The sequence below is a fragment of the Haliotis rufescens genome, unplaced genomic scaffold (genome assembly GCF_023055435.1).
Source record: "Haliotis rufescens isolate VD_foot unplaced genomic scaffold, xgHalRufe1.0.p SCAF_17, whole genome shotgun sequence".
Classification (NCBI taxonomy): domain Eukaryota; kingdom Metazoa; phylum Mollusca; class Gastropoda; order Lepetellida; family Haliotidae; genus Haliotis; species Haliotis rufescens.
The window spans coordinates 14,551,137-14,577,844 of NW_025963857.1; the positions used below are offsets into that span (position 1 = coordinate 14,551,137).

The 26,708-nt window shown below is 43.2% G+C and overlaps 1 protein-coding gene across 1 annotated transcript in view; it reads left to right on the top strand.

The window, feature by feature from the left end:
* LOC124140864 (sodium- and chloride-dependent transporter XTRP3-like) overlaps window positions 1–24,319 on the top strand; it is a 63,497-nt gene extending 39,178 nt beyond the window's left edge. Inside the window, exons 6-11 of the mRNA XM_048397620.1 lie at window positions 1,860–2,061; window positions 6,250–6,377; window positions 7,170–7,371; window positions 7,918–8,077; window positions 13,575–13,737; window positions 20,543–24,319. Coding sequence (XP_048253577.1) covers window positions 1,860–2,061; window positions 6,250–6,377; window positions 7,170–7,371; window positions 7,918–8,077; window positions 13,575–13,737; window positions 20,543–20,776 — 1,089 coding nt within the window. The 3' untranslated portion in view covers window positions 20,777–24,319. The remainder of the gene's footprint in view (window positions 1–1,859; window positions 2,062–6,249; window positions 6,378–7,169; window positions 7,372–7,917; window positions 8,078–13,574; window positions 13,738–20,542) is intronic.
* The last annotated feature ends 2,389 nt before the right edge of the window (window positions 24,320–26,708 follow it).

Below are 26,708 nucleotides of genomic sequence, written 5' to 3' on the forward strand. Positions count from 1 at the left end.
GGGGTTTTTTTTATATTGGTAGGTTGATGCTTACTTCTTCTAATTTCAGTGCTGATTTGGCTGCTTTGTCTGCGTGATCGTTGCCAAACACTCCAACGTGGGCAGGGATCCAAACTATTTCTATGTCTTTACCTAGTTCACGTAGATTGTTGGCGCTTTTAAGTATATGTTGTATTAGTTTGGGGCGTTTTTTGTGTTTTTGTTTTTTTATGGCCTGGAGCTGGGGCTTCATCTCAAGTGTTTTTGTCTTGCCACATCTTTTTAACCAAAGGGTTTGATGTTCGTCCCCTGTACGATAATATTGCCTGCTCTCTTCTTAGTTTCAATGGGAGTGAGGTGCCTGTTGCTGCGCCTGTGGCCAGCATTAGGGCTTTGTATTGTATTGTCTAGGCGCCTCAAGACAGTATTTGATACTGAATGAAAGCCTCACAACCATAGTCAATTTTTTATCTGATACGAGATTTGTAGAGGTCCAGCTGAGTGTCCCTCGATGTGCCCCAAGATGTGCCTGAAATTGCCCGTTATACGTTCAGGTCCTTTTGACATCTGTTTTCCACATATTCTATATGTTTGCGCCAAGTGAGGTGTTGATCAAGGATCACCCGAAGAAATATTGCACATTTTTCGAATTTGATTGGTTTGCCTTTTATAGAGACAAGGGATATCATAGCATCTTTCCCCCGGAGTTTGAATAGAACTCCAACAGTTTTTTCACTTGAAAGGGTGAATCCCCATTTATTGCACTATTGATCTACTCCGTCCAGGGCTGACTGTAGTTTTTTTCTGATTTGTGAAATATCTCTGCGCTTTACCCATATTGCTCCGTCATCAGCGAATTTAGAAGTTTGGGTAGGAGAGTTGACATGGGCAAAAAGATCATTGATCATGATATTAAACAGGGTTGGGCTTATAATGCTGCCTTGTGGCGTGCCATTGTCCAGTGCCATAGAATCAGATCGATTTTCCATATTTTAACTGATAGCGACCTGTGTTGCAGGAAGCTGTCTATGAAGTTTGCCATGTTCCCTTCTACTCCATTTTGTGCTAGTTTTGAGAGGAGTCCGTCATGCCATACCATGTCGAAGGCTTTGCTGAAGTCCAGAAATACTGCGGCTAGGTATTGTCTGTTTAACTGAGCTTTTTTTTTTCATTTTCCAGTCTTAGAATATGATTTAGACACGAGTGTCCCTTCCTGAAGCCACTTTGGTCAGGTTTTATGTGGTTACAATTTTCAAGGTGCTGCAACTGCAACTTAAAAGAAACGCCTGAACACGAAATACTATACTACACACATTACCTGCGACACAGAACAACACTCCAATCCACACTTAATTGCAACAATCAAATGACACTAGCAACGGTACTATACCCCCTAAATGACTTACAAACATTTAAAGCACTAGGCATATATCTTATCAAAACAGGCCTACTTGGCCGCATTTAAAAATAAAAGCACAACAAACAAGCTGCCAATAAACCCTAAAATTCTAAACCTATAAAAACACAAAAACTTTTTTAGTCCCCCTCTCCACCTTTTGCATGGCATATTTCAAAATTCCAAATTTGTTCTCCAAATTAAGTAAGCAACCCTAAAAAAAGCCCACCTAGGTTGCCTCACCTTTTCGGACATACCCTAAGTGGCCTGGCGGGCCCGTGCGCGAAATACGCACATGTCGGAAAGCGCACGTTAAATTCCTAATTTAAGTAAGTAAGTAAGTAAGTAAGTAATAAAGGAAGGGGGTGTCGCATTTTTGGCCAGGGGCCAGTGGTCGCATTCTTTTGCAGTCGCATTAATTTCACTATTTACAGTATTTCACAATCTGCCGATTAAATAATGGACATAACATCATGTTCTACAGTGGAGTCGACTGAAGGACCCCCAGGTGTGGCTGGACGCTGCTACGCAGATCTTCTACTCCTTTGGACTGGCGTTTGGTTGTCTGATCGCGCTCTCCTCTTACAACCCTGTAAGGAGTAACTTCCTCAAGGAGACGCTCTTCGTTACCATCTGTGACTTCTTCACCTCCATCTTCACCGCCACCGTCGTCTTCTCCGTGCTAGGTACGTTAGTAAACATATGAACATATGCTCGCATGAAATGTTTTTTATCCAATGGTACCAATGGAATATAACCATAATATCTACAAACAAGCACATGCATCACTGAGCTATATATGGTCCCCGACAAAATAGTTAGTGAGTGAATGAATGTTCTTAACCGCCGCACACAGCAAGGATCCAGCTATATCACGGCGACCTGTACAGTAACGACTCTGAAAGTACGACATCAAAAGCAGCGACTTTGACCGCTCGATCCCCACCGTAAACGACTGTTACGGCAGCTGGCGTAGAGTGGTGGTGATGTCTGTGTGTAGGGCGGGGGAATGGGGGTTGTGTGTGTGTGTGTGGGGGTGTGTGTGTGTGTGTGGGGGGGGGGGGGGGGGGGAATGGGGGTTGTGTGTGTGTGTGTGTGTGTGTGTGTGTGTGTGTGTGTGTGTGTGTGTGTGTGTGAGGGGGGGGGGGGGGGGGGGGGGACTGTTCTCATACACTGCATGAAAACCCGTCCACTCGTTTAAGGCGGCACTGGTTACCCAGACATCTAAGGCGCCCCAAATCGCCCTGCACACTAACGTCCCTTTTAGGGCTTGCCCAGATCGTGGGTTCGAACCGGTCACCTTCCTTCCATATCAAACTAACATGCCGCGTGCATCTCGCAGGGTTGAATCCCACAGTTTTCTCAAAGTTAAGCATAGAGTTCTTGAATAACTTTTTTAATAAGGTTATGAAAGCAATTTTGAAATGGTCAAAAACCGATTTCGAGTGGTTTAATCTGCACACATATCGCAAATGGTATCGAATGTTTTTTTCCAGTTCCAAACAGTTATCGTGACACCTCCTCTTTAACCTTCGCCCATTTCTAGTCTATTCTGGTTCTCTTTGCCCAAACAAGCAGATTAGTGTCTTTCTAACCTTGCGCAGTCGAGCACATTTTAAGCCTTGCTCTAAACTTAGTCCTAAATAAATTAGATTACCCTGTTTCGGGGCACCATTATTGCGTCTTTCAAAGGAATTATTGATTCTTTTAGCTTCAAGCAGACTCTTGGTGACATCACCCGCAATTACTATTTGTACCTTCACATTAAATGCTCAAATGAAATATTGTTGTTGCTATTTTGGACTGCACTTTGGGTCGAGCTGGAAGTAAGGTCATTTTTTTCCATTGTTCCTGGATTCTTTGGAATTTCGGAGAAAGGGGAACTGAAATGCTGGCATTGGTCGAAGGCATCTTAACTTCTTTAGTGTAACCCTGTAAGTCTGAAAAAAACGCTTACCATCATTTAGAAAACACGCACGATCGCGCACACACAAACACGCACACACACATACAATAAACAAAAACAAAATACATGCACACATACACACGAACTCACACACACACGTGTTGCAATATCTCGGTAAAATCATTCCGCTGACATGACATCACCGCACCCTATTTAGATAATTTGAAAAAAAGGTCTTTTTTTAATTCAGAATAAACATTTTTCAAAATATATGCTTATGTGAAATATGACCGAGAAACACCGCAGTGAGTGAATATTGCTTTTCGACGATGTCACCGCTATTCCAGAAATATGTTGGCACTCCTGACATGGGCTTTACACATTGTACCCATGTTGGGAATCAAACCCGGGTCGTCGGCGTGACGAGCGAACACATAAACCCCACGCTGACATTGGTGTTATTGATAGATGATTGACTTACAAACAAATTTAGGGGCAAGAGAATAGCAACCAGTCGATCATGGTCCCCAACACCGCATTTACCGACAGCGCTACCTTATTACACGCCCTTGCACTCTAGCCGCTAGGTGGCGTACACACATCCGCCGGTAGATGGCGTTTGCACAAGGGACTACAAGAACTAGTTTGGTCTGTTACGGGTTCCACCTTGGTGTCTGGAATCCTAACATCTTGACAGACATGGCGAGCCAGTTAGATACAATTAGCATGAGATCGCTATTGTTAAACAAGTCTGGTTGTATCAGAGAATGTCGGTGAACAGCACTTTTAGATCGTGGATCTGATCCCATTATACGATCGCGTCAGGGTTAAAAACCGGATTTTTTCGATGGTTTTTTTATGAGGTTTATGTGTGAAGGAACATCGCACAATAACCGATTTAGATCAAGATTGATTTTTTGGCAGATGTGTGGCCGCTCAGGTTGATTTGATACAAATGAGTCTATAGGAGTTTTTTTAGATTTTATCGCAAAGTTTAAGTATCTATCTCCTTTAAAGATTTCTCGAATGACAGTTAAAAAGATAAGCAATTCTACTATGGCACCGACGAATAGTAAAGTTAAAAGATCCGTACATAAAACTAGTTAACTGTATTCATGATTCATTTTTTGGACAAGATCGTAGAACTGGATGTTCTCTCATCGTCTATATATCCAGGGCTTGCATTTCGATAAATCTACACTAACCTCTGTATCCATTCCCGTGGTTCTCGCGATCTCAAATTATCCACCCTTAATTTCATTAGCCAATTGGATTGGCTACCTACTCTGTCTAACGGACCAATCAGAATGCGAGTTACCAGCCAGCCTCAATGTTGGGTTGGCAATATCAAAAACATGGCGGCCAAGTCCCATGAATTTACGATAGAGCTTGCGAGAAATTCAGCATTGAAAAAATTACATACACGCAAAATAAGCCCTAAAAAATCTTTCTGATGGAACGGATGTCTTCATGTCCTATTAAAATGGCGGTGGCAAGTCCTCCCCTACCCATTTCCTCTTTCCTCATCTCGACGTATAATTGGTCGGTAAAATGTTAGTGAAATTCAAGGGCAGGTAATTTGAGTGAGTGAGTGAGTGAGTTTGGTTTTACGCCGCTTTTAGCATTATTCCAGCAATATCACGGCGGGGGACACCAGAAATGGGCTTCACTCATTGTACCCATGTCGGGATTCGAACCCGGGTCTTCGGCGTGACGAGCGAACGCTTTAACCACTAGGCTACCCGACCGCCCCGCAGGTAATTTGAGATTGCGGGAACAACGGGAATGGTTCCGAAGGATGGTGCTGGTGTTCCAGGCCTGGATATATAGAGGATGAATCTTCTCCAGGCCTTGAACCTCTAAATCAGGATAAATAAATCTTGTATCTGAATATATCCCATATCCCCACGACAGTCACCGAAATTCTCGCACCCAAGTGAAGCCAGTAATACACTAATAAACTGTGACTGTCGAAACTGCATTTCAGCTCTAACGTGACTCTGAGATGAGTTTTAGCAGCTGTGATATGATTTATTTAACGTGAGAGGTAGAAGATTACATTGCGTGATCTGGTTAAAATAGATATATTTTTATATCCAGTATTTAAGTCTTGTGTTTTGATCGAGAAATCCGAAAGGCAGGTCAGCCAATATCGATTTACTCTCGCTCACATTAAGAATTGATTCTTGTTTACAAAAAGTATGAAGGGAGAGAGAGTAAGTGAGTGAGTAGGGTTTGATGCAGCTTTGAACAGTATTCTAGTTATACCACGTCATGTCAGCTTAATGTTGGAGGAAAGCCCGAAGTGATGCAGGTCTTAGACGTTTATATGTTATTGTGCCAAGGATTATAGAATACGAGGGCGTTCAAAAAGTCGCAAGTCGCAGAATATCTTTTGCTCTTATATTTTTCAATATAATCTCTATTCACCTCAATACACTTATTCCATTTGTCTTTTACGCTTTTAATACCACTTTTATAGAATTACGCAGATTGGCCCTCTCACCATGCCTCTGTGGCAGCCTTTATGTCCTCCTTATCCTGGAAGCGTCTTCCACGTAGGGCAGATTTCAATTGCCGGAACAGGAAATAGTCACTGGGGGCAAAGTCTGGGCTGTAGGGTGGGTGATTTAACTGTTCGAATCCACTGCCTGTGCAGTTCTCGACTTGTGAACCGGAGCATGTAAGGAACTTTATTACAGCGCGTTGTTCATTTTGAGACACCTTAGGTGAATGAAGCCATCACATCTAACTTATTGTTGTGTCTGGAACTTGTTATGACATGTGTCAACCTGATGTTATGACTAGTGTCACACCTGCCACAAGTTGACATTGTTTGTGTCAACACAAATGCCAAGTTGCAAAACTTATTGAACGACCCTCGTATGTTACCCTTAAACATAATAGTTTAGTCATTTGTTTCATTGTTGTTTAAGTCATACTATAAACGTTGCCTGACTCTCTCCAGGTTTTAAGGCCACGATGGCCTACGAGCAGTGTTTAGCTGACCACGGCAACCACAGCTCTGCAATGGGTCCTTACCTGGAGTCATCGCAGAATACCACAGAATGTAACTTTAAGAAAATCATTGAAGAGGTAAGCTCCCATCATGGATTTGCAAGGAACTTCGAGCCTAAAATACCCATCCTGGTGATCTGCTGAACGTACCTCTGTCTGGTCCAAGTGAGTGGGCGAGAGACGAAGAATTTAAGCTATCAATTATGAATAGATTCATCCCATTCAGCTGTCTAATATAATGATCGATACCAACAATCTTCACACGTCTGATGATAGTTCCAGGGAACATGTCTCAATATGTTCATAGCAGCTTTAGCCCCTTTGTGAAATCATTAAGTTTGATCAAATGTGCCAATTTTCTTAATTTATAACCTTCTCATAGCGGGTTTTTTCATCTATCTTATACGGCTTTTTAACAACGTATATGTCTTTAAAAACATTTTATGGTGGATATGTGGAGAATATTTCCAAATTTGACGCATCAGTTGCAAAATGTTTGTCTGATGCAATTCCCTTTTTTAACAAGGGTTCCCGTGTTTTTTCGGGTGAACAATTGACTTGCCTTTGCATGTGTTTGTGACTGATGTTAGCAGAGATTCTTATGAATATGGAAAGGTCTTTGTCGCTTTTATCAACAACATTATGTTGGAGTCACGGATGGCCAGGTGGTCTAAAGTAAAGCAATTCGATGTGCAGAGTTACACCCCTTAGCCGGGCCGGATCTGCTGGGCGAGGGAGGAAATACCATCAGTGCTGCTGTCACAAACATTAAACCACAGGAAATGCATACACTTTTGAAATAGTATTTTTGTCATCAAGTAATGAGCCTTTTTGAGGCCGGAAGAGAATAATCCTGAATTTATCTTGCAGTCAGCCTCAGGGACAGGATTGGCGTTTATCGCCTTCACGGACGCCATCAACCAGTTCCCCGTGGCCCCTCTCTGGGCAGTCTTGTTCTTCCTTATGCTACTGACCTTAGGTCTAGACTCCATGTTTGGGACGCTGGAAGGCGCTCTTACATCTATCAACGACATGATGCTGTTCCCACGCATAAGGAAGGAGATCGTTTGTGGTAAGATCACAATTATTCATCGCTCCATGCATAAACAAAAATACACATTCTTATTATTCCGTATTAGTAATCGAATGAATGGCTTGAAATGAACGTCGCATTTGGCTATTTGGCAGCGACGGAGAACGCTGGGATGGTATTTAAAAAAATATGCACTGAGGAGATTTAACCTGACTCGTATATTAGGGTATTAAACCCGATTTTTCAGTGGAATTGACCCTGTGAAGATCCGGGGTAGAATAGGTCTACAGCAACCCACGCTTGCCGTAAAAGGCGACTATGCTTGTCGTTAGAGGCGACTAACGGGATCGGGTGGTCAGGTTTGCTGACATGTTTGAGGCATGTCATCGTATCCCAATTGCGTGGATCGATGCTCATGATGTCAATCACTGGATTGTCTGGTCCAGACTCGATTATTTACAGACCGTCGTCATATATCTGGAATATTGCTCACACATGGAATCAAGACCGGTGTAATTAGGCTAGGCATATTTTAGGATGTTATTTTCCATGTCTAAGTAGCATGTGCCTTCCTCTCCCGTACAGGGATCGTGTGCCTCGTCTCCTGTGTGGTCTCGCTCTGTTTCGGGACGACAACTGGGCCCTACGTCTTCTCCCTCTTTGACTCCTTCTCGGCAAACATCCCGCTCCTCATCATCGCCTTCACTGAATGCATCGCCGTCTCCTACATCTACGGATTAAAACAGTGAGTATTCGTGAGTGTTCACGATGGAAAGTCTGTACATCCACTTAGGAAACGAATAGCCAGGATCCACCCAGGATAAATCAGGGATCACTGCCAGGATCTACCCAGGAATTCATATAGGATTACTGCCAGGATCCACTCGGAATACATATAACATTACTGCCAGGATACACCCGGAATACATATAACATTACTGCCAGGATACACCCGGAATACATATAACATTACTGCCAGGATACACCCGGAATACATATAACATTACTGCCAGGATACACCCGGAATACATATAACATTACTGCCAGGATACACCCGGAATACATATATCATTACTGCCAGGATCCACCCGGAATACATATAACATTACTGCCAGGATACACCCGGAATACATATATCATTACTGCCAGGATACACCCGGAATACACATCGAACCACTGCCAGGATCACAACCAGGATACATCTGGGATCCACAAAGGATACACCCGAAGTACATATATGATTACTGACAAGATCGCTACCAGGATACATCTGGGATTCACAACAGATCAGTGCCAGGTTCCACCCGGAATACATATATCATTACTGCCAGGATCCATCCGGAATACATATAACATTACTGCCAGGATCCACCCGGAATACATCTGGGATCCACAACAGATCAGTGCCAGGTTCCACCCGGAATACATATATCATTACTGCCAGGATCCATCCGGAATACATATAACATTACTGCCAGGATCCACCCGGAATACATCTGGGATCCACAACAGATCAGTGCCAGGATACACCCGGAATACATATATCATTACTGCCAGGATCCATCCGGAATACATATAACATTACTGCCAGGATCCACCCGGAATACATATAGCATTACTGCCAGGATACACCCGGAATACATATAGCATTACTGCCAGGATCCATCCGGAATACATATAACATTACTGCCAGGATCCACCCGGAATACATATAACATTACTGCCAGGATACACCCGGAATACATCTGGGATCCACAACAGATCAGTGCCAGGTTCCACCCGGAATACATATATCATTACTGCCAGGATCCATCCGGAATACATATTACATTACTGCCAGGATCCACCCGGAATACATATAGCATTACTGCCAGGATCCATCCGGCATACATATATCATTACTGCCAGGATCCACCCGGAATACATATAACATTACTGCCAGGATACACCCGGAATACATCTGGGATCCACAACAGATCAGTGCCAGGTTCCACCCGGAATACATATATCATTACTGCCAGGATCCATCCGGAATACATATAACATTACTGCCAGGATCCACCCGGAATACATATAGCATTACTGCCAGGATCCATCCGGAATACATATAGCATTACTGCCAGGATCCACCCGGAATACATCTGGGATCCACAACAGATCATTGCCAGGATCCACCCGGAATACATTTTGCATTACTGCCAGGATCCATCCGGAATCCACATAGAACCACTGCCAGGATCGCTACCAGGATACATCTTGCATCCACAGAGGATCAACCGGAATACATATAGGATTACTGACAAGATCGCTACCAAGATACATCTGGGATCCACAACAGATCATTGCCAGGATCAATGCGGAATACGTACACCATCACTTCCAAGCACTACAGGATCCATCTGGGATCCACACCGAATCACTGCAATAATCTACTAGGAATAAAATGGCATCACTGCTCTGCGTTTGGTATGGTTTCTTTGGACGAGTCACCATCAACCAAGTATAGACACATGCAAGTTCTTTCTTAAACGTGTAAATTCTGATATACAATGTAGCGATACAGGTGCTTTAAGGCATTTCTGATATATGTGCGGAGTTCCGCCCCTTATCCGTTCCAGGAGCCCTGTCGGTTGGTTCTAACCCAAGATTCGACCTAATTTTCTTATCCTTTATTGTCAGCGCTTCATCATGATCGTGGGTTTCAGTATTGGAGTGGTGAACGTCCACAGCTCAGCGTTTCTCCCACATTAGGCCTAAGTCACACTTGCGTTAAATAACGTACTAAAGCGTAGAAAAATCTTACGTAGTGTAACGTATCCATACGTGGTTCATCGTAGCTGTCCGTGGCTATCTGTGTTTATAACATAGCCATTAACGTGAAAAAGACGCACTTAGGGATTTATCTGTTGTGTAGCACAACAGATAGCCACGTAAGCTGACATTTTTGTTAACGTAGTAGTAATTTAGTTTAATGTAGTTTGATGTAGTTTGCCGTAGTTATAACCATAGTCTACTGTAACCAAACGTAACGAACATCGTGGTTATCAAGGCATAAAAATATCTACGAACAACTACGGTAAACTACATCATAGTAGGGGCACAAGTCCGTCTAACTTCGTTCAACTTCACATGACCCGGTTATACTACATTACACTACATTTACCTTATTGACATTAAAGAACGGTCCGGTACAGTGAAGTAAGTATTTGTACAGTAATCTACGTTTTGAAAATGCTATATCACGTCTTGCTAGGTGTGCTCTTAGCAAAAGTAAGTTAAAGTAAGTTAAAATACGTTTAAATAAGTTAAACTAAGATAAACTAAAGATCACTAGGTAGCAAGTATGGGTTGATACACGTGATATTTATAACCCATGATGACATCAGTCTGATCATTTGTTGTCTGAACTCTGCAGACACAACATGAGTGATAGAAGAGTAAATATGATACGCTTCTGGGCTGTTGTGAACAAAGAGCTGCTATGTTATGCCCAGTGTCTCATGCAATTTGAAGAGGACGAAGAGAAGCAGAGAAAACAGAGACGATGGTGGGCTCGTGACTGGCTTCTGCGCAGATCAATCCATGGTCAGTATGACGCCCTGATGGAAGAATTCTGAAGCTTTCAAGAACCTTCTGCGCTTGGACATGGCCACATTCCATGAACAAGGGTAGAGGACCGCCTCACCAAGAATGGGACCCGATGGCGTGATCCTGTGTCTCCTGGACTCAAGCTGGCTGTGACATTAAGGTTCTTGGCTACTGGAGACTCATACCACTCACTGATGTATAATGTCAGACTTGCTCACAACACCATCTCAGGGATTATTGTTTCCGTGTGTAAGGCTATTTTGGATGTCATAGAAGCCGAGGTTATGAAGACTCCTATCGAACCCCAAGATGGGTTACAAGTGGCAGAGCGATTTCAAGGAAGATGGCAATTTCCACATGTCTTGGGTGTTCTTGATGGCAAGCATATCGCCATACAAAAGCCCTCGAATTCAGGCTCTACGTATTATAACTACAAGGGGTTCTGCTCTATTGTATTAATAGGCCTGGTTGATGCAGATTACAATTCCGATGGATTCAGGTTGTGATGTTGGGTCTAGCTTCGATAGCCAAATATGGAACCACTGTGCCCTCCACCAATCAATACAACAGGGAATCTTGGGTATACAAGATGCAGAGCCTTTACCATATGACGATGTTGATATACCTTTAATTATAACCGTTATTACATCATTGCAGATGATGCCTTTGCCATGCAGAGTTGGCTAATGAAACCATTCTCACGCCGGGGACTGGCACACGATGAGCTAGTATTCAATAAACGCCTTTCGAGATCGCCGTGTGGTTGAGAATGCCTTTGGGATACTCGCAAACAGATTCAGGTGTCTGCTGAGCACTGTCCAGGTTCAGGTAGATACTGCATCTTTGATAGTGAGAACGTGTGTGGTGCTGCACAACTACCTGAGAGAAAGGAACCCCTCCAATGATGTCATGATCCTGGACAAGGAAGATGCAAACCACAACTTGGTACCTGGTGCCTGGCGGGACACAGCCAACTTAGAGGACATGAATCACACTTATTGGGGTAACCGTGACACAGTAGTAGCCAAGAAGCAGCGGATTTACCTGAAACATTACCTTTGTTTACCCGTGGGGTCGGTTCCATGGCAGGAAAAATGCAGCCAAAATGTAAAGTACGACCCAAAAGTTCTGACCCTCCTTTTCACCTCTTAAATTTCGACAAAATAATATCAGATTTTGCATGAATACTAAGCAAAGATGTCTTTATCAAAACATTTGAAAACCTTTAAAGGGTAAGATTTGACCGATTAAATACAGTAAAGCAGCTTAAACTAAATATAAGCTTTACCTTTAATTGAAATGAGGGTCTTCCAACATCTATTTTCAATTTAGATTCTATCTATATTAGAAAATAGGACCTTATTTATAGAAGCTGTTTCAAATGGCCTTTTAATAGGAACAAGCAGGTTGTTTTGGTTTGTTAGCACAACTCTCTTTGTTAATAATTTGGCTGTTTTCATATCATATCATATCAACAACATCACATTTGTATTTAAATTTTAACTTTATGTTTAAAATACAAACAAACATACAAAATAAAAATATAGGGAAGCATCTACAGTCTTTGATCCTCCAGGCAGTGGTAACAGTGGTTGCCAAACAGGAACAAAGGTCAATTCATTCCTCAAAACCTCCACTCTAGAATTCAAGGAAGTCCTGTAGTGAATGTGCTGGAGGTGCACTTGAAGACCGCTCTGACTGTCCCTGCTGCGGTTGTTGATAAACTGTTGCTGATGTGAAACCGCAATATTTGAAGCCATCTTGTAGTCCCCACTGGTGGATGATGTGACAGGAGGGATGGTGTGTGGCTGCTGATGCTGTGTTTGCGTCTGAGATAGCAGATGTGGATGAGGTTGGGACTGTTGTTGCTGTACATGTGCCTTTGCTTGCGTCCTCGCTCGTGACTGTACTTGCGCCAGCTGCCTCTTCCTGGACATTGCAACTCTGAGGGCTTTCTGGATCTGGGGGAGTGGCATCAACTTTATCAATATCCTGCAAGCCTTCATAGATCGGATCCTCAGCAACCCCAGAAACATTCTCAGGAACCTCAGTAACCCCATCAATGTCAGAAGCTGGGGTTTGACCTCTCCTGTTTCTTGTTTTCCTCATGGCTAGACTTTGGTTAAGCTAACCCTAACTAAGACCAAAATGACGAAAGGAATGAAATATATATGTGCTTTGTCAGGAATTCAAAAGTGAAAGAATGATGAAAACCACATGTCTCTTTATATACGCTGTACTCTTCGCGAAATGGGCGTTGTTTACCCGAGTTGTAACGCTTTTAAATGTAGTTCAACGTACCTAAATGTACTAGCTACTGTACTTTAATGTAGTCTAAAGTAGCTTAACGTAGGAAAACGTAGATAATGTGTAGCACCCTTTTCGTACTTCAATTTTGTTCACTCTAGTACAACGTACTTGTCTGTAATTTGACGGACATTTCCCTGGTAACACTTTGATAGAGAAACGTTGTTCGACGTAGTGAAGATTTTGACATATTTCGACACGTTGGTGTTTTTTTGGCTACGTTAATATCTCTAAGGATAACTGCAGCTACTAAGGCAAGTGTGAATGCCCTTTAAGCCGACACACCTTCGCATAACTATCAAATACTGTTATAAATAACACACCCACACGCCTAATTGTGTTTACAGATTGAGCGAGGACATTGAACTGATGCTTGGTTCACGCCCCAGCTACTTCTTCCTGTTTTGCTGGCGATTCTTGGCGCCCGCCGCCATGTTGGTCATCTTTATAGCCAGCCTGTTCGCCATCTTTAGGGACGGAGTAGTGTACGAGGCGTGGGACGCTAATAAGGTAGACGTTGCTACGTGTGCTTGTACGGGAATGTATGTGTGTTAATGTTGCGTGTGATTGTGACACCGTAAATCTCAGCCTAAATGTAAGTGTCATGTGCGTGAATGTCCGCGTACATGTGCGTGTGCGTGTGCGTGTGCGACAGCGGTGTCTGCGTGAAAGACAGCCCGTAACAGCGTTAATGCAAGTCTTTTTGTATTTTTGTTTGTTTGTTGTTTAACGCCGCACTCGGCAATATTCCAGCTATATGACGGCGGTCTGTAGATAATCGAGTCTGGACCAGACAATCCAGTGATTGACATCATGAGCATCGATCCACGCAACTAGGATACGATGACATGCATCAACCAAGTCAGCGAGACTGACCACCCAATCCCGTTAGTCGCCTCTTACGACAAGCATAGTCCCCTTTTACGGCAAGCATGGGTTACTGAAGATCTATTCTACCCCGGATCTTTACGGGTCGTTAATGCAAGTGTGTTTAAGCATGAGGGTATGTGCGTTAACCCTTGCCGGTACACCTGTGTGTGCGTATGTGTGTATGCCTGTGCGTATGTTTGTGAGACTGTGGTGCTTGCGTGGCAGATAACCCGTTTCAGCGTTAATACAAGTGTGTTATGCATGAGAGTGTGTGCAGTTGCGGGTGCGGAATAGTCAGCGTTTGCACTTAGATCTGAACTGCCTCCATTTGTCAAATGCGTCTGACGGAAATGGCTGACGGTATGGGTTAAAAGTAAATATCGGTAGACATGTTTATGTTGATGGAGGTGTTGGATTGAGGTGAGGATGCTGCCAAGGTAGCCACGGTCAGATTTAAGGTAGGACTGGTCCCGCGTAACGCTGAAGGAGTCGTTGTCGAATAGGGTACTACAGAAATGTACCTTGACCGAAATATATATAAAAGACAGAATGTACCCCCCCCCCCCCCCCCCCCCCCCCGCTGCCTAGAATTGAAACTACTGGATATATACATTCATCGGTGGGCCCACCTCTGCTGAGTTTATTCATGACTGTGCGTGTTGGAGCACCATGTGTTCCATGGGGGTCACGGGTGCCCCAGTCGTCTAAGGCGCCGCGATTCGCTGTGCAAAGTTGCGTCCCTTGAGCACGCCAGAAACCTATGGTTGTGGGTTCCAATCCCGGTTCGCCCCGATGATGTTTCTAGGTTTGTCAGCACCATACCCGTGCTCGTGGGTTTCACCGAAGTGGTAAACGTCTAAGACCTGCATCACATCGGGCTTTCCTCCCACATTAAGCTGACACGCTGTGATATAACTTGAATACTGTTAAAAGCGGCGTTAAACCAAACTCACTCACTCACTCATGTGTTCCATGTACCCACACAACAGTCGCTTTTCTACCCCCGCAGGATGTGAAGCTGATGTTACAGGCTAACAGGGACAATTTTCCACTGTCCGGTGCCAATTCTGCCATTGTCTTTGAATGATAACCATAAACACTGAACTGATATACACTGTACAGTTTGAACTAGCAGGACAAGAAACTTTGTATAACTGCCAATTTGCTAGCTTAGTCCTACTTTAAACTGAAACAGATTTCGAACACTATGTAATGTTTGTTTGTTTGTTGTTCAACGCCGCACTCAGCAATATTCCAGCTATATGACGGCGGTCTGTAAATCTTCGAGTCTGGACCACACAATCCAGTGATTAATATCATGAGCATCGATCCACGCAATTGGGATCGATGACATGCATTAACCGAGTCAGCGAGCCTGACCACCTGATACCGTTAATTGCCTTTTACGACAAGCATAGTCAATTTTTACGGCAAGCATGGGTTGCTGAAGACCTATTCTACCCCGGCATTTTCACGGGTCCCATGTAATGGACTCGCTACGAGACCGCCTCCGTGGACTAGTGATAGAGCGTCCGCCCGGAGAGCGGAAGGTCCGGGGTTCGTTCCCCGGCCGCGTCATACCAAAAGACGTTAAAAGATGGTATTTATTGTTACCCTGTCTGGCTCTCGGCATTGAGGGGCTAAAACAAGGACTGGTCGGCTCGGAGTCAGTATACTGTGTCTGAGTGGGGTATTCATGTTCAACTGCGGCATGGTATCTCAGTGGGCTAGCACTATAAATCGGCATCAGTCCGGACTAGAACAAGCAGCCACACACACACGCGCGCGCGCGTGTTTGCATGTCGATATATAAGTGCAATAATCTTGGACGCGACGTTAAACCTAATTTCACCTCATCTCCAGACTCGCTGCGTTACGTTACTTTACGTTACGTTACGTTTTCGGTCAGGGTACAGTTCTACATACAAAACAGTTCCGGGGGGTACATTAACTGATAGACAAAAGAAAGTATACACTTGAAAATTCGATCGGACCAAAAAATGACAAACGTTATCAAAACGTTACGTGGCTGAAAACAGTCGCCGCAACATTGCAAACTGAAGGTCCAACACACAACAATGATACCCGTATCAAATACACCATCGAATAACCATTTGTTGTTGTTATTTTGGTTTTTTTCATTTTTAGCCACCATCAAAAAAGGGTGTATACTTTCTTTTGCCCGGCAGTTTATCGCAAGTAACCTACACGATAACGATCCCTTCACCCCCAGTAACCTAAGCCGGTCGTAGAGTTGACTAAACTTGGTACTGGATAATCAGGCACTAAGACTGGTCCTAGCGTTACCTGACGACGTAGGTCACTGATCATACACTCAGTCCTTTGTTTGTCTAATTCAGACTCGATTATTACATCCTGTGGTACGGCTGGAATATTTGTCTGCGGCGTTAGACTCCACTGCCGAGTGACCTGTTTTGTGTAAATTATGTTCGGGGACATGACTATCTGTAGCTATGTGTAGCAAATATTATTTGGACTCGTGAATTACTAAATGTTAACTATTAGTTTAAATGAACAGTGTAGTATTGTGTCTCCAAACAAACATAGCCCATGTCGGTTGTAGGAACAACACTACCACTACTATATATAGAAACAACATGTTGATTAAATGCATGTGAACTTTAGGCTTCTATCTCAAGTGTATTGGAAGGCTGCTGTAAGGAGATTACTTCCCCATGAAACCAATATTGATCAACTGATTAAGTACAACCCTGCTGTGGAGCCTTGGAACCTTGGAGCTTTATTGCCTTCCGATTGAAATCAATAGTTTTATATTTAACCAAATTTGAAAGTAGAATTTCAGTAGCCTCAGAGAAACATTGCAATCAAGTATCCAAACCCAATGTCTCTGATTACTCTCGCGAGACGAGATCTCGTCCATCTTTGGACTTAAGCACACACCTGCTTATATAAAGGGTATGACACTGACGGAGTCTCACTCAGCTTCACGCCAGCGGTTGAGGGTTACGTGTTTGTATAACTAGATCAACTCCCGGTTGCGTTTTCAATTAATCTGATCAGTTACTATTTGATTTTGTGGAGTGTGATGAAGGCGAACATTGCCAAGCATAAAAGCCATTTCTCCTTCAAAGACGAATGAGAAAAGGCCCTTGCGGCAAAATTCAGAATCATTACGCTTTCCTGAAAACAATTTTCAAAACTTTTAAATCTAAAAGACGGCGAGATCTCATCAACCCGGACAGCCCCGTTCCCGTTGGAATCGTCTTCCTCAAAACAAATAAACAGCAACATCTGCTTTATTGGTGATTTATTTATCAACGGAGGCTGCAACTTGTACATGATGCAACAACAAATTGAAAACAAGCTTCAGGTAACCCAGAGTGGCAGCAGAAACGTTCACTGAACATTAAAAAAAAGGTTTGGTGCGCCAAAACACAGCTACACTTGAAACATCATGTATAACGTTGTACATGTAAGGGTAATAGTTTCACGCACACACCACACACACGCCACACACACACACGAACACACACACACACACACACACACACACACACACACACACACACACACACACGCGCGCGCGCGCACACGCACACACCACACACACGCCACATAAACACACACTCTCACACACATACACACACACTCTCACACACACGCCACATACACACACTCTCACATACATACACACACGCCACATACACACACGCACACACCACACACACGCCACATACGCACACACATCACACACGCCACATACACACACTCCCAAACACACACACACACCACGCACCCACCACATACACGTCACATACACACAAGCCACATACGCACACACCACACACACGCCACATACACACACTCTCACATACATACACACACGCCACATACACACACGCACACACCACACACACGCCACATACGCACACACCACACACACGCCACATACACACGCCACATACACACACCACACACAAGCCACATACGCACACACCACACACACGCCACATACACACACACTCTCACACACATACACACACGCACACAGACATACACACACTCTCACACACCACACACATGCCACATACACACACTCTCACACATATACACACATATACACACACGCCACATGCACACATACACACACTCTCATACACGTACACACACTGTCACACACATACACACACCACACACACATGCCACATACACACACGCACACACTACATACACATGCCACATACACACACGCACACAAAGACACACACACTACATACACGCACACACGACACACACACGCCTCATTACCACACACACACGCTGACAGACACACTACACACACGCCACATACACGCACACAGACACTCACACACCACATTCACATACGCGCGCACATAAACGCACACTCACACACCGGTCATTGACTTTTTTCTTCCGAGTGTCAATATATTTAAGAAATAAATGACTCGTGATCGTTATTTATCGTACAATAAAACACTGCTGGCAGAATAAACCACGAGTGGCGCTTCGTTCTATATTCTTCATGACATTAAAACAAATACCATGCACTTTAAAAACAAACTTTCTATCTTTACTCAGAATTTCCAAACAATGATAGAGTATGATGTTTGTCGTTTGATCCTCAACACGATGTTAAGACGCTATGAAAAGCTTTTAACAACCCCAATAAACGTACTCAAACAAGGGATCTGTACGTTTACCATTCCATATATGGTAATGGCGTTTCTTGAAATATCTGTTCTCAATAATTACTACTTGTTAACTCAAAATATTTTCTTTACCTATTTCGTCCCAAACAGTATGCGAGTATATCGACAAGTCAATAGTGTTCCTGACTTAGGCTATACAAGGCTCTCGGCACATGATGGCTAAAAGCTTGAAAACACTGTTATAACGAGGGTCCCATTAACTGATCAATACCGTATTATTAATGAGAGGCAAAGGAGCAGGAAAAGGCAGTTTGTCAGGTCTGTCTAACGATACCATCCTTTAAGGCCGGCATCAGGAACAACAGCTGCGGAATGACAATGTAGTCGTTGACTAGAGACGATGCACTGATGGATGGACGCGGAATATAGAGATTGCAAGCCATTAACACAAGCACACCTATTTAACCTGACCAGTCTGGGCAAAAATGGAATTTGTTTATGTTGAGCAATACTCCAGCAGCTGCAGCCTTTGGAGTCTAAATTTCACAACCTTTGAAGTGCAATCGAGCACGCTCTTTCCATAGAGATTTTAAAGAGCATCATACAACGCTTGCTCAAAAATTGTGTCGGATGTTATTGCCCATTTTTTTCACCTAAACAATTGACTTGCATTTGCATGTGTTTGAGACGATTACAACCAGCGGGACAGGATACGCTCACCTTTACGCGAGCAACTGGTATCATCCCTATTTGATAGTGTCTCATAAACACATGCTCATGATACTGTCGGAATCGTACAATGAACTTGGCAGAGATTTTATTATGATTTTGAAAAGGGTTTTGTCACTTTTAATGTCCACCTGGGGGCACGGATGGCCCAGTCGTCTAAGGCGCCGCGATTCGCTGTGCCGAGTTGCGTCCCTTAGGCACGCCAGAAACCTATGATGGTGGTTTCGAATCCCGGTTCGCCCCAATTATGTTTCTAGGTTTTTCAGCTCGTGGATTTCACCGAAGTGGTAAACGTCTTAGACCTGCATGACTTCGGGCTTTCCTCCCACATTAAGCCGTGATATAACTGGAATACTGTTAAAAGCGGCGTTAAACCCAACTCACTCACTCACTCACTAATGCCCACCTCTCTGGGCTCACTATATGTATATATGCGTGTGTGTGTGTGTGTGTGTGTGTGTGTGTGTGTGTGTGTGTGTGTGTGTGTGTGTGTGTGTGTGTGTGTGTTGGCTGATATCGCACAGTAGTCGTGCTGTGAGGCGACGGCATGTAAACAAACAAGTTATTCAAAGGATGGTCAGAACGCCAGTCACTTGGGAGCACATTTACTTACTTTGTTGAAACTAAAGACGATATTTTAAGTTTGAATACGTCTGCTGTGTACAATGCAGAGATTCTGCCGCTTATAAGTAAAGAAAGTAGTTTAAGAGACTTCAGTGAGTGAGTGAGTGAGTGAGTATGGTTTTACGCCGCTTTTAGCAATATTCCAGCAACATCATGGCGGGGGACACCGGAAAAGGCCTTTACACATTGTACCCATGTCGGGATTCGAACCCGAGTCTTCGGCGTCTCGAGCGAACACTTTAACCACTAGGCTACCCGACCGCCCCTAAGAGACTTCAGTCCACCACAACAAACACCGACCCAGGTCAAGTCTCTATTATCCGACGAAACAGTTTCCATTGCTCATGTGATATTATTCTAAGCATCTTCGTCTCCCCTTGGGTCGGTTGTGATTTAATATAAAATTCTACTCATCAGGTCATATGTTTTGTTGTCGACAGGGTATGCCGGTGCTGCTGCCCTGGCCGTGGTGGTGTCAGATTCTGGCTGTCATCCTCATCCTTGCGTCTGTTCTGTGGATCCCGGGAGTGGCACTAGTCAAATACTTCGGCTTCGTGGAGGTCAAGGAAGAACCACCGGCGTTCTTCCCAGCAGAGGAGCTCCGAGAAGAAAGAGGAATACAACCCCACTATTCTACACCAATGGAAAAATACTTGTTCGGCTTTAGGGACTGACCTTCATTTGCATCTATTTGACCTTCATCTGACTTGGAGCAGACAATTTTCGAATAATGGAAAAATCTGCAGCGATGAGGAAACGTGATCAGATTTGCGACTGACATCACCTTTGACCTTCATTTAACTTGGAGCAGACGATTTCCGGATAGCATGATAATAGAAAGTGTTGATAACCATGTGCTGCTTTGGGCGTTTGTAGCTGTTAAAGGGGAATTGTATGAGTGAATTATAAATGTGTAGCCGTCATGTTAGTAGATGAAAGTCACTGGATTAACTTCATGGAGTCGGAGAGCTGGATAGGATTATATGACCGTGCAAAATTGGTTTTCAGAGTGTTGCGGATATCATTACCCAGTACAAAAGGCCAATGCGTTCGCCCATTATTCACCAATGCAACAATCAAAGATTCGATTATATATGCATGTATATTTTGAAGTGAAGATGTGTAACATCGAATCTATTTTCCGAGCTTGTACAGCTACTTCTCGTTGTCTTGTGAGTTAACTACACTACAAGCCCACCGTTGCAGCTTCAGAACACCGGCATGACTGGTGACGTCACTTCCTGGAGTAGGGAATGCAGGCTAATGACGTCACATCTGATAGTGAGAGCGTGCTTTGGACGCCATAGCTCATAGTGAGTGGGTGAGTGAGTTTGGTTTTACGCCGCTTTTAGCAATATTCCAGCAACATCACGGCGGGGAACACCAGAAATGGGCTTCGCACATTGTACCCATGTCGGGAATCGAACCCGGGTCTTCGACGTGACGAGTGAACGCTTTAACCACTAGGCTACCCGACCGCCCCCCAAAGCTCATAGAATAATTGCAAGTTATTGTTGTTTTGTTTCCTATTTATTCGAAGAAAATTATTCGTGCATACAGTCCATTTCATACTTATTTCTGAAATAGGCTCGACTGCTTCGTCGTGAAATTTCGTCTTTATTCAGTTTTGGTTTTGAGAACTTTTATGTAAGAGCCCTTTGATGTTTGCGTGATGTTTTAATGTAGAGCAGCCACAAGGATACCTGAACATAATCAGTGATTTAATTGCATTGTTTCTTGGAATGGTGTATAAATCCTATATCAGTATCGGAAACATTCATGTATACTTGATGAGAACAAAAGTTTTGGAGACGTGGGAGACTGATGTTTGTATAATTGGGTTATCCTGTCTACGTGTTAACGGGGCATATTTATTAGTCATTCGTCTCTTTGTTGATCATTTGCTTAATAATAATGTCCATTTTCAGTTGGTATTCGATGGGTGAGTGAGTGAGTACGGTTTTACGCCGCTTTTAGCAATATTCCAGCAATATCACGGCGGGGGACACCAGAAATGGGCTTCACACATTGTACCCATTTCGGGAATCGAACCCGGGTCTTCGGCGTGACGAGCGAACGCTTTAACCACTAGGCTACCCGACCGCCTGGTATTCGATGAGGCGTTTAGGCGAGCCTGGAGATAATGCTGAGGAACAATGACTGACAATGGTTTTACGCCGCTTTTGGCAATATTCCAGTAACATCACAGCGGACACCAATGGGCTTCACACCATGTGGGGAATCGAACTCGGGCCTTGGGCGTGACGAGCGAACGCTTCAACCACTACACTACCCAATGGGAGAATAAGCTTTACTCTTGTTTAGTAACACATTAGCCACGGGAAGGGGGTCAAATGAGCTTAGGGCTTTGTACCCATGATTCGAACTCGGTCTCCGGATAACATTGTTATCTCATGGCTACTCCACCTCCCCTTATGGGATAGTAGGGAATCGAACCCAGATCTTCTGCGTGACGAACAAACGGTGGACTACCCAGCCTACTATTATGAACAAATGTGTGGAATCAGATGCTTGCACTGTCACCAAGACGTAACGATGAGTGGATGACGGGATGTTAAACCTCTGCAGCAATATAATATATATATCTATGTGTTAAATTGTGTCATAATTTCAATTCAAGTTTGGACTGTTATGAAGTATATATGTTATTTCTGGCTATAAATTATATGATACGTCGAGGTTGTGTAGAGTCATGTGCCTGCCTGTGATAGACAACAGGACTGTGATATAATACCACTGAGCGAGTTGGGTTTAACGCCGTTTGGAACAGTATCTCAGTTATATCACGGCGTGTCAGCTTAATCTGGGAGAAATTAAGGGGTATGGTGCTGACAAACAAGGATCATGATCAGGCCGAATCGTAGAATTGAATAGGATCCTTGCACGCCTAAGGGACGCAATTCATAGCGAATTGCGGTGTCTTTCACGTCTGAGCCGCCGTGCCCGGATAATGTGGTAGAATTGAGTAGCATATAGCCATGAGAAGAACTGAATAGAATTGTATAGAATTGGGTACATATATAGATATTATTTCCCAGGCCTATAATCCTAACACAATTATTATCTTACCGTATTTGTTTATGCTTATCATCGATCCCAATTGCGTGGATCGATGCTCATGATATCAATCACTGGATTGTCTGGTCCAGAGTCGATTATTTACAGACCGACGTCATACAGCTGGAATATTGCTGAGTGCGGCCAACAAACCAACCAATTTTATTTATTTCGCTTTATTAACAGGTCGGAAAGTGGTGAGAAACACAAATATTTTTATGATATTTTATTCACATATCTAACCTAGTCCAACAGGCACAGCATAGCAGCATTTCGGTTGAAGGACAAATGCAGATGCCTGGCATACGCTGGCATCTATTGTGAACCACTCATGATTGATACTGGCATCTATTGTGAACCACTCATGATTGATACTGGCATCTATTGTGAACCACTCATGATTGATACTGGCATCTATTGTGAACCACTCATGATTGACACTGGCATCTATTGTGAACCACTCATGATTGATACTGGCATCTATTGTGAACCACTCATGATTGATACTGGCATCTATTGTGAACCACTCATGATTGATACTGGCATCTATTGTGAACCACTCATGATTGACACTGGCATCTATTGTGAACCACACATGATTGATACTGGCATCTATTGTGAACTACTCATGATTGATACTGGCATCTATTGTGAACCACTCATGATTGATACTGGCATCTATTGTGAACCACACATGATTGATACTGGCATCTATTGTGAACCACTCATAATTGATACTGGCATCTATTGTGAACCACTCATGATTGATACTGGCATCTATTGTGAACCACTCATGATTGATACTTGAACTCATGCTTTTAACCATGAAAACAAGGTGCTGAATAATGTACGTTCCATTTGCTTACCAACGTCATGTCACCAATACCATGCCACAGATATTACAATTGTATCTCGTCAAAGGCACCGTCGTTGGTATTTGCATCTTGAAGAAAACAAGAAATGCAGTACAGATTAGTTTGATTTTAGTCATTTCTGCTTTGAATTTCATTTTGGTGATGGACTCGGTTTCCAAATCTCAAATTTATTTTGTGATGATAAAGTAGTTTAGAATGTTTATTGGAGAGAGTTTTAACTGTAGATAAATGAACCGTTATATGACGTTAAACTATACAATAAAATGTCTTAGTTAGAGATAACAGATTGTTGTTTTTGTCTATATTAATATCGGGTATACGTCCGCATTAAGACAACATTGTTATGGATGAGCAACTTCTTTATTACAATTGGGCGACGTTTCGGTGTAGATTCTAACACCGTTATCAAGCAAATGATGTACAAACTAGGTATGAGCACGATATATATACATAACAATAGATAGATGTTTATATGACAGATAAGGTTGATGTACACTGATTGATAGGTAGTTATGATAAACAAGTTTAAACAAGAGATAGGGTTGATGTACAGTGATTGATGGGTATGGGATTAACACAAGGATTACTAAGAAGGAATGTATGGGAAGCCAGTGGGGAGATAATAGAAGTTATGCGTCCGCATTACCGTACATTGCTGACAAAAGATTCAGTGAATGGTTCGGTGTTTTTTATATCTTTTATGAAAACGTTACAATTCGCTCTAAAAATTTCCCTTCCTTATCAATAGACTACCAGGATTCATTTCCGTCCCTGTGAATCCCAGAATCGCCCTGGTTCTGGTTCTAGGTTTGTCAGCACCGTACCCGTGCTCGTGGGTTTCACCAAAGTGGTAAACGTCCGAGACATGCATCACTTCGGGCTTTCCTGACACTCCGTGATATAACTGGAATACTGTGCGAAGCGGTATTAAACCCAACCACTACAATAACTCACTCAGAATAAAGTGTTGTCTGTAAAAAAGGGTGGACGTTCTTGAAATTATAATCAATAGATATGACTAGGTTTTGTGATTTGGTGGTATTACGCCGCTTTTAGCAATATTCCAGCAATATCACGGCTGGGCAGACCTGAAACTGGCCTCCACACATTGTACCCATTTCGGGAATCGAACCCGGGTCTTAGGCGTGACGAGCGAACGCTTTAACCACTAGGCTACCCGACCGCCCCTAATCGGACAATAGATTCAATAACAGTGAGTGAGTGAGTTGGGTTGGGTTTAACGCCGCTTTGAACAGTTATGTTACGAACAGGTATGGTGCTGCCAAACCTAGAATCATAAACGGGGCGAACGGGGATTTAAACCCACAATCGTAGGTTTATTGTGTGCCCAACGGACGCAACTCTGCCCAGCGAATTATAGGCCATTGGCGACTAGCCACCAGTGACCCAGATTCCATAACACGGCATAATGGGGTTAATGGCAATCCTAATCTGAGGTGTTGATTGCAACAACCAAATACCATGTTCGTGTAGCCTAAGAGATGTGTAGACGTCAAAACCATAAAAATACTCTTTCGTATCAAATACAACACTCAATCAAAGAAAACATCAAGAATATGGCTCGTATTTACATTGCGGCTTTAACTCATAGAGGGGACGAGATTACATGTTATTTCTATGCAAATACACGCCTGCCCTCGCTCCATCTGAAACATGAACGCCGTCAGATGGGGATTCCTCGCGGGTTCCAGGGCACATCGTATCATCAATATAAAGGTTCTTTTTTTCCCCGGAAATTCTAAACTTACGGTTTACTTAATCTTCCTTGTGTCAGACATTTTCCTTTGACATACACATATGACTATGGTGTGAGCTAATCAGTAATGGGTCATCGTACCCCGACGGCATGGAAAGTTCCTCATGTTATTGACCACTGGTTCGAGTTCTGTTGCTTTGCAAACTGGCTTAATACGCTGAATTTAAAAGTGAGTGAGTGAGTTAAAATTAAACGTCGCATCGACATTATTTCAGCCATATAGCGACGAGACCAAGTCAATGTATTCACAATTTAGTTATTTATGCAAAATTATATTTAAAAACAATTTATGAAACATTTTTTATCATGCTATATTTAAAAACAATTTATGAAACATATTTGAGGCTTAATTTAAAAGACGCTCATCAGTTCTGAATTTAAAAGACGCTCATCAGTGCAATGCTGTAACCGCGTTCATTCATACTTTCATTTTTTAGCATTTGTTTGTTGTTAAACGCCGTACTCAGCAATATTCAAGCGATATGACGGCTGTCTGTAAATAATCGAGTCTGGACCATACAATTTAGTGATTGACATCATGCGCAATTGGGATACGATGACATGCATCAACCAAGTCAGTGAGCTGGACCACCCGATCCCGTTAGTCGCCTCTTACAACAAGCATGGGTTGCTGAAGACCAATTCTAACCCGGACCTTCACGTGCCTTAAAGCTCTCAACGCTACTGTCGAACCAGTTCGACAGATTGTGTCACTAGCCGTGTTGCTACTGTCGAACCAGTTTGACAGGCGAATAGCATAAGGACACCCACAGACAAAACTCGCCATATCTATTTACGTCACATTGTTACATTTAAATTTAGTTTTAAAATGTTTCGGCCAAACTTCTCGGCACACAACTACCAGAAACGGCCATT